Source organism: Saimiri boliviensis, chromosome 2 (genome assembly GCF_048565385.1).
Source record: "Saimiri boliviensis isolate mSaiBol1 chromosome 2, mSaiBol1.pri, whole genome shotgun sequence".
Lineage (NCBI taxonomy): Eukaryota > Metazoa > Chordata > Mammalia > Primates > Cebidae > Saimiri > Saimiri boliviensis.
The window spans coordinates 26,678,650-26,687,982 of NC_133450.1; the positions used below are offsets into that span (position 1 = coordinate 26,678,650).

General features: G+C 55.5%; 1 protein-coding gene across 1 annotated transcript; it reads left to right on the plus strand.

Annotated features, from left to right (window-relative positions):
• Positions 1-3,098: 3,098 nt before the first annotated feature.
• On the plus strand, positions 3,099-7,313 carry IRF2BPL (interferon regulatory factor 2 binding protein like). Its single transcript, XM_003924683.4, has one exon. It carries the CDS (start codon positions 4,090-4,092, stop codon positions 6,454-6,456), a length of 2,367 nt encoding a protein of 788 aa, XP_003924732.2. The 5' UTR covers positions 3,099-4,089; the 3' UTR covers positions 6,457-7,313.
• Positions 7,314-9,333: the final 2,020 nt, after the last annotated feature.

Sequence of the window (9,333 nt, forward strand, 5' to 3'; positions counted from 1 at the left end):
GCTGGGCATGGTGGCGCACATGTGTAGTCCCAGCTACTTGGGAGGCTGAGGCAGGAGAATTACTTGAATACGGGAAGAGGAGGTTGCAGGGAGCCAAGATCATCCCACTGCACTCCAGCCTGGTGCCTGGTAACAGAGCAAGACTCTGTCTCAAAAAAAAAAAAAAAAAAAAAAAAGGCCGGGCGCGGTGGCTCAAGCTTGTAATCCTAGCACTTTGGGAGGCCGAGGCGGGTGGATCACGAGGTCGAGAGATCGAGACCATCCTGGTCAACATGGTGAAACCCCGTCTCTACTAAAAATACAAAAAATTAGCTGGGCATGGTGGCACATGCCTGTAATCCCAGCTACTCAGGAGGCTGAGGCAGGAGAATTGCCTGAACCCAGGAGGTGGAGGTTGCGATGAGCCGAGATCGCGCCATTGCACTCCAGCCTGGGTAACAAGAGCGAAACTCCGTCTCAAAAAAAAAAAAAAAAAAAAAAAAAAGAACTCAGCATTACAAATCTGTTGTTTGGAAGGGGAGGCTGGGGGTTGGTTATGAAGGTGTATTTGAATAGTACTTACCTAAGACTGTATGTAACATCAAATCCACTGGGACTGATGGGAATTTTGAGTACCCTAAACCACCTCTGCGAGCCTGAGCTTGTCAAAGCCACCTCTCAAATCATATTTACTGGATTCGGATCATAGCTCCATCTCTAATGGCCGTGGGCAAGTTTTATAGCCTCTTTACTTGCCTGACTTGTAAAATGGAGTTAAAAGAATCTACCCTGTAGATAATATTAAGAGTTTAAAAGGATAATAAGCTGGGTGCAGTGGCTCATGCCTGTAATTCCGGCACTCTGGGAAGCTGAGGGATGATCACCTGAGGTCAGGAGTTCGAGACCAGCCTGGCCAACATGGCGAAAACCTGTTTCTACTAAAAATACAAAAATTAGCCGGGTGTGGTGGCGGGTGCCTGTAATCCCAGCTACTCAGGAGCCTGAGGCAGGAGAATTGCTTGAACCTGGGAGGTAGAGGTTTCAGTGAGCCGAGATCATGTCACTGCACTCCAGCCTGGGCAACAGAGTGAGACTTTGTCTCAAAACAACAAACACCACAAAATGCTATAGATAATATCCCTTAAATAATGTAGATAATATTAAGGGTGATGCAAGTAAGCCACCTAGTTTACTAAGTGTCTCATGGCAAGTCTAAGTAAGAATTATCTCCTATATGAAAAGAAACAAATTGAGGCTGGGTGAGGTGGCTCATGCCTGTAATACCAACAATTTGGGAGACCAATGTGGGTGCATCACTTGGGCCTAGGAGATCGAGACCAGCCTGGGCAACACAGCAAAACTCCATCCCTACAAAAAATACCACCCGCCCCCCCACTCTGCAAAAAAATAGCCAGGTGTAATGGCACATGCCTGTAGTCCCAGCTACTAGGGAGGCTGAGGTTGGAAGACTGCTTGAGCCTGGGAAGTCAGGCTGTGGCAGGCTGTGTGTGCCACTGCACTCCAGCATGGGCAACAGAACAAGATCCCATCTCAAAAAACCAAAAAACCCAAAAACCCAAGTTGAAATCTCAAACAACCCAAATAACCTGGGAGCTATTATTCCATTTTACAGACTGAAAAGAGAGGTTTTGTGACTAACTAGCTCAAGGGTGCAAAGCCAGTAAGTGATGAAGCGGAAATTTCAATCTGGTGGCCAGACTCCAGAACCTGAAACCCATTATATTACTTTCCCTTCTCCAGCCTTCCCTGGGATTATCTCGGTTTTAATGAAATAAAAAAAAAAGCAAACCCAGTAATTAGAATAACCAATAGAAATGCCCCAACTAGAGCTATGGCCAACATATCAGTTCTGTCGTAAGTAATACTGATGAGTAGTGATCTTGTTCTGCCTTCTGGGGCCACATGGAATGAGATCACAGCGCCTGAGAAAGAAGTTAGAAAGCTGCGGCTGTAGGCTGTAGGCCGAGTGCGGTGGCTGACGCCAGAAATCCCAGCACTATGGTGGCGGGGCGGAGAGAAGCAGAGAAGACACAGACAAGACTGCCTGAGTTCAGGAGTTCGAGACCAGCCTCGGCAACACAGTACAAAAAAATTAACCTGGCGTGGCAGCGTGCGCTTGTAGTTCCAGCTACTCGGGAGGCTGGGGCAGGAGAATCACTTGAACCTTGGGAGGTGGAGGTTGCAGTGAGCCGAGATCGCGCCATTGCATTCCAGCCTGGGCGACAGAGTGAGATTCGTCTCCAAAAAAACAAGAAAAGAAAGGAAAGAAAGAAAAAGAAAGAAAGAAGGAAAGAAAGAAAGAAAACCGGCTGTGCTTTACAAAAAGATATAAAGTTATCAGTATTATTAAAAACTGCCCCCACCTTTTAAAAATCAAAACTCTAGGAAAACCACTCACCTGTTTGGCCTCTCCTGCACCTCCCCCTCCCCGCCCTCAACTGCAGCTGTGCGTAGCCAGTTGACTGTTTTCCTTAAAGGCCTCGGGGTGCTCGTATCTTCTTTAGACGTTCAGCCAAAATTTTTAGAGAGCGGCTGGGGGGAAGGGTAGCGCACCCAGAATTAATTTAGCTCCATCGTTGAAGCCTGGGTTCCTACCCAAGGCACAAAAACAAATAGAAAAGGCAGTTTCAGGAAGATTAGAAAACAGCTGAGTTTGCAGGTGCTTCGGCATCAGTGGTGGCGTTGAATGTGAACATCCATGCCGGGGGGGGGGGGGGGGATAAGATTTGATTGCAGACGAAATGGTTAATACCTTATACGAAATTCACGACGAAAAATCCCGAAACAGGACATTTAAATTCACTGCCGGGGCTTGGGGGTGGGGAACAGGGATCGGAAGCGACGCTAGTGGTTCTTAAATGCGTTTTTACTTGGGAATGCCGGGCAGGGAAAGGAAAGGTCATCGTCTGTTTAATTTCCACCCCCAGCTCTGGACTTCCAGCATTAGCTCGCCGGGCCTCAGCTGTTGTACACACACGGCGAGGGGGAGGGGAGGGCGGAGGCGCGGAGGAGGGGCCGGCTGGGAGGAATCTGGGCGTTCTGCCGCGCATGCGCCTTTTCCGAGCAACAAGTGGGCTCCACAGAGGAAGTGTAAAGGGGGGGGGTGGAGAACTGGTGCAGAGCATGGCGGTGACGTCAGCGCTCCGCCCGGGCGGCATCCCGCGCGGCCAAGCCGGGGACAGCGCGAGCCGCAGCCGGAGCAGGAGCGCCGAGACGCGCCTCCGGAACGTAGAGTAACAATCACAACCCCACATTCCGGGCGAGCGCGAGCACGAGCGGGAAGGGATGCGACCCTGGCCGAGGCGCCGCGCGAGCGCCCTGCAGCCAACGTGAGCGCCGCCAGCCGCGGCGGCCCGGGCGCCGGCCAGGCCTGGGGGCGGCGGGAGCCTGCGTGCGTGCCCTCCTCTCCTCTGCTCTCGTGCGTCCTGGAAGCAGTGGCCGCGGCGGCTCCCTCCCGGGTGCAAACCCAGCCGCTGCCAGCGGAACGGCCGACGCCGCGGAGGGGAGAAGGTCCTTTCTCGGCTACCACCCCCTCCCCCGGCCCTCCGGGGAAACAGCGGCTTCAGCAAGATTGGACCCGGGCACCGGGTGGCACTGAACCCTCTAGCCCTCGCCCCAGGGGGCCCGTCGGGGAAAGGACGCAGCTCGTAGGGGGGCCCCGGGGAAAGGAAGAGACATCCCCTTTCGAGCTTCCAAGCTACCCGCCACTCCGGGGAGGGGGCCAAGAGGCAACGGCGGCCAGCACCGGGCACCCTCACCCCCTCCCCTCGGGCCTGGAGCTTCCAGCCCAAGTCCGCAGCACCAGGAAGAAGGCTCCTGAGCTCCCCTCGCGACGAGACAACCGCAGTAGGAGGTGGGGGCGAAGAGCGGGCTGAACCCGTCCTCCGCCCGGGCGGTGGAGCCCCCACGGCGAGGCGCTGCGCCGGCGGTGGAGACTCGCGCGCCCTCCAGCCCCTGGGGCAGAACTTTCTCGCCCCCCTCCTCCCTCCCCCGCAGTCGGACTCCCTCCCCAGCCGGCCAGTCCTCCCGGAGGAGAAGGCGCCGCGGAGACAGCCCGGGCGGGGGCCTGCCTTCCCCGGGGCCGGCATCATGTCGGCGGCGCAGGTGTCCTCGTCCCGGAGACAATCTTGTTACCTGTGCGACCTGCCCCGCATGCCCTGGGCCATGATCTGGGACTTCTCGGAACCCGTATGCCGCGGTTGCGTCAACTACGAGGGCGCCGATCGCATCGAGTTCGTGATCGAGACCGCGCGCCAGCTGAAGCGGGCGCACGGCTGCTTCCAGGATGGCCGCTCCCCCGGGCCGCCGCCGCCCGTCGGGGTCAAGACGGTAGCCCTGTCGGCTAAGGAAGCGGCCGCGGCAGCAGCGGCAGCGGCGGCGGCCGCCGCGCAGCAGCAGCAGCAACAACAGCAGCAGCAACAGCAGCAGCAGCAGCAGCAACAACAGCAGCTCAACCACGTAGATGGTCCCAGCAAACCTGCGGTGCTGGCGGCCCCGTCTGGCCTGGAGCGCTACGGCCTGAGCGCGGCCGCCGCCGCCGCCGCCGCCGCCGCCGCCGCTGTGGAACAGCGCAGCCGCTTCGAGTACCCGCCACCGCCGGTGAGCCTGGGAAGCAGCAGCCACGCCGCGCGGCTCCCCAACGGCCTGGGGGGCCCAAACGGCTTCCCCAAACCAGCACCGGAGGAGGGACCCCCAGAGCTGAACCGCCAGAGCCCCAACTCTTCTTCAGCGGCGGCGTCGGTGGCATCTCGGCGTGGGACGCACGGTGGGCTGGTGACGGGGCTGCCCAACCCGGGGGGTGGCGGAGGTCCCCAGCTCACCGTGCCCCCCAACCTGCTGCCGCAGACACTGCTCAACGGCCCGGCCAGCGCCGCGGTCCTCCCCCCGCCCCCGCCCCACGCGCTGGGCAGCCGTGGGCCCCCGACGCCTGCTCCCCCAGGGGCTCCGGGGGGCCCCGCTTGTCTCGGGGGTACCCCGGGTGTATCAGCCACGTCGTCCGCGTCGTCTTCGACCTCTTCGTCGGTGGCGGAGGTGGGCGTGGGTGCTGGTGGCAAGAGGCCCGGCTCGGTATCGAGCATGGACCAGGAGCGCGAGTTGAAGGAGAAGCAGCGCAACGCCGAGGCCCTGGCCGAGCTGAGCGAGAGCCTGCGCAACCGCGCCGAGGAGTGGGCCAACAAGCCCAAGATGGTCCGAGACACGCTGCTCACGCTGGCGGGCTGCACGCCCTACGAGGTTCGCTTCAAGAAGGACCACTCGCTGCTGGGCCGCGTTTTCGCCTTCGACGCCGTCTCCAAGCCCGGCATGGACTACGAATTGAAGCTGTTCATTGAGTACCCCACGGGCTCGGGCAACGTGTACTCCAGTGCCTCTGGTGTGGCCAAGCAGATGTACCAGGACTGCATGAAGGACTTCGGCCGGGGCCTGTCCTCGGGTTTCAAGTACCTGGAGTACGAAAAGAAGCACGGCTCCGGGGACTGGCGCCTGCTTGGGGACCTGCTGCCCGAGGCTGTGCGCTTCTTCAAGGAGGGCGTGCCTGGCGCCGACATGCTGCCCCAGCCCTACCTGGACGCCAGCTGCCCCATGCTGCCCACGGCACTGGTGAGTCTGAGCCGCGCCCCCAGCGCACCCCCTGGGACCGGGACCCTGCCGTCCACCGCGCCCTCGGGCCGGGGCGCAGCCGCCAGCCTGCGCAAGAGGAAGGCCTCTCCCGAGCCCCCGGACCCAGCCGAGGGCGCGCTGAAGCTGGGCGAGGAACAGCAGAGGCAGCAGTGGATGGCGAACCAGAGCGAGGCGCTGAAGCTCACCATGTCCGCAGGGGGCTTCGCGGCGCCGGGGCACGCGGCAGGGGGTCCGCCTCCGCCGCCCCCACCTCTGGGACCCCATTCCAACCGGACCACCCCACCTGAGTCAGCCCCCCAGAACGGTCCGTCCCCCATGGCCGCTCTCATGTCGGTGGCAGATACTCTGGGCACTGCGCACTCGCCCAAGGATGGCAGTTCCGTGCACTCTACCACTGCGTCCGCGCGGCGCAACAGCAGCAGCCCAGTTTCGCCGGCCTCCGTGCCGGGGCAGCGCCGCTTGGCATCACGTAACGGGGACCTGAATTTACAGGTGGCGCCCCCGCCGCCTAGCGCCCATCCGGGCATGGACCAAGTGCACCCCCAAAACATTCCGGATTCCCCTATGGCCAACAGCGGACCCCTCTGCTGCACCATTTGCCACGAACGTTTGGAGGACACGCATTTCGTTCAGTGCCCGTCCGTCCCCAGCCACAAATTTTGCTTCCCTTGCTCTAGAGAGAGTATCAAGGCCCAGGGGGCCACCGGCGAGGTGTATTGCCCCAGCGGAGAGAAATGCCCCCTAGTTGGGTCGAATGTACCTTGGGCCTTCATGCAAGGCGAAATCGCGACTATCTTAGCTGGGGATGTTAAAGTGAAAAAAGAGAGAGACCCTTGAACCACTGAGCAGCCACCTCCTTTGCCCCAGACCACTCCTTTCCAATCCTGAGGGCCCCACCCCCACCCACCTCGACCCTCCCTTCCCTCACCCCCAAGATGTAGAATTGTGAATATAACAAAACTGCAAAAAGTTAGTCTTATGTATAGACATTATTTTCGTCGTATGTTTCTATATTTTGAAACAAAGGTATGTAACTTCTTCATTTGAAGGATAAGCTGGTTTGTGTTAAGCAGTATCATATTGGTTGGGTCGTTTGCATCATATTCGTTAGCATTTATTTGGTGGCAGAATGTTTGCCTAGGTACAGAATTAATAGCCCTTAGCAACGACTGCTGCTGGTGTGTATTTTTGTAAATGTTATGCACTCTCTGAAAGGAGAAACAGACACAAAAGAAAAAGACTTTTTTTTTTTTTTTTTTTTTTTTGCCAAGGCCAGTGTTGCTGCCTAAAAAAAAAAAAAAAAAAAAAAAACAATGATGCTATAAAATGGTGAAAGCTTCCTTCTAAACTGCCCCAAGTGTTGAAGTCTTCACTTTATTTTGTTCTGTTTTTGTTTCGTTTTTCTGTTTTGTTTGCAAAATGGTAAGGGGGGCGTGGGGGGGGACGGGGTGTTTTTTGTTGCAAGTTTGTGAGGGGGAAAATGTTTTGGTTTGTTTCTACTGACCTGAATGTGTTGGATCTACACGTGTTGTTTTGTTTTTGCTTTATTGATGCACGGATGCTTTTGAACAGTAGAGCGAAATGCTAGACATGGAGAATCTGCTCTGTTTGTCCTTTATACATTTCTGTAGTTAACAGAACACTGTAATGTGCCTTGGAGCTTAGTAACTTGTAATAAATTCAATTGATATTAATTCTGCGCCGAGTCAGCAAGTTTGTCTTTCTAGGGCTAAGGCCACACAACTCCCTACCTCCGATACAGAACGAAAATCCTAGTGCCTTTGAAAGCCCTGGGAGCTGGCCTGTGGGAAAGGCCCTGTGTTGCCTGGCTGCCCCTCCCCCTCAGTACCAGGCTATTTACATTCACCTCTTGGGGAGGCGACAGTTGCTGACTAAGCGATTTCGGTTTACTCTTCAGCATCTCTATTTTCCCCCGGATGCGGGCCCAGCTGCAAATGGCATTGTCAGGAATGCTTTTTGGTGCCTCGCCCTGTGGCCGTGAATATAGGCTGACACTCAGTGCAGCTGGTGACTTGACAAGTGGGGGAAAAAGTGTAGGAAAAAAGCTAGGTGCTTTGCCTCTCAGATAGGACGGACTTCCGTCTTTGCATATTTGAAACAAAAGTGTCACAGAGCTGGGAGCAAATGCATACACTTAGCCTGGAGAGTCGGCAGCAGCTTCAGGCTGGTGCCTTGGAAAAGCAGTTTTCACCTCATTCATTACACGTTGTTTTCTTTCCTCTTTAAAAATTTTCTAAAGGCAGAAGACCTAAGAGTTGATCAGAGGGTTTCTGACGATGAGGAGGAGGGGGGGAAACCCCAAACCCAGTTCCTGAAGCAAAGGTTTACTTCCGACATCAAATAAAAATCCATTCCTGCTGGTGAAGCAATGCAATTATTCATCTAATCAGCTTTTGTCGGCGTTTGCGAGGTGCAGAGGGGCAGGGAAGGGGACAGAAGACTAATGCACTTTAGAGCAGAGCCCCATGGGCTGAGACCAGCCTGGAGTTCTCCCAGAGGTAGGGAAAGGCAAACAAACCTGATCTGAACCTTGTACTTTCCTGGGAGGCAAATAGAAGAGCAGAAAACAGGAGGGAGGAGGGAACAAAACAAAACCCGGTGATCCAGTCAAATTGATTCCTGGCCACACCTCATTCCTGGGCGGGGGCGAGCTGGCCCCGAGGGTCCCCTCCAAGGGTGAAGGACTGACTATAAGAAACTTGGAGCCTCCACTCCGCTCCCATCAAAGGAGTGGGAGGACTGCGAGGTGGGGATGGGTGCAGGCACGTCTGGGGAGAAACACCGCTGGTTCGCCCAGAACTCCCGTGTGGAGGTTGGGCTGGTGTCGGGACTTGTTAATAACACCCTTTTAGTTTCTGTTCCTGCTTTGCCACTGCCATCACTGAAGTGGTGGAAACCAGGACTGTGCGTGTGCATGCGCACGCGCGTGTGTGTTTGTGGGTGTGGATAAGTGGTAATATTGATGGATCTGCTGCAGCCTCTTAATCCTGGTACATGGGAGGTGCCTGTCTCACCTCTTTTAAGAATCTCCCCACATATAGATAGTCAGCTTCCTGCAAATGTGTCCTTGCATTTTCATCTGCTGCCAAGTGTTGTATTGGTGCTTATGAGTCATGAAACCTATTTTCATCCTCAGGGGTAATTAACTTGGGGTTGATAATTCGTAGCAGACTGTAGGAAGAGTTAATTCCAAAACCCATCCTCGCCTGGCTACCAATCACACGTTTCACTTAAAGGTCTGGGTTGCCTTTTTGCATAAGCTCATTAATAAAAACCAAGCATGTTACGCCTGGAAGATCCTCTAAGATGCTCCCAACCCATTCCCAAGGCACATACTCTTAAAATGGGTAAAGTTCAATAGCCTGAGAATAAAGTGTCATGGGTACAATGTAACCCATCATTGAAGGAAGGAGCAGTGGATGCAGCCACAGCATTGCATGGTGCATATGAATTTAGACATGTGGATCACCTGTCTGGGTGTGGATCTTAGGAGTTGTGTCTGGTGGCTCCAGCTGGGAGTTGGCCCTGTTACCGGTCTCTGTGCACAGCCGCTCCTGCCAGTCTACAACTGTCTCTTCATTGCTATGGTATTATGCTCAGGAACTTTCAGGATTACAAGCCCCTTGATTACTAGTGCACATAGGTAGGAAAGGGGGTCTCGTCATTAAGCAGTGAAAACAGCATCGTTTCTTC

Coding starts and splice junctions, on each gene's coding strand:
- IRF2BPL (XM_003924683.4), top strand. CDS start 4,090: ATGTCGGCGGCGCAGGTGTCCTCGTCCCGGAGACAATCTTGTTACCTG.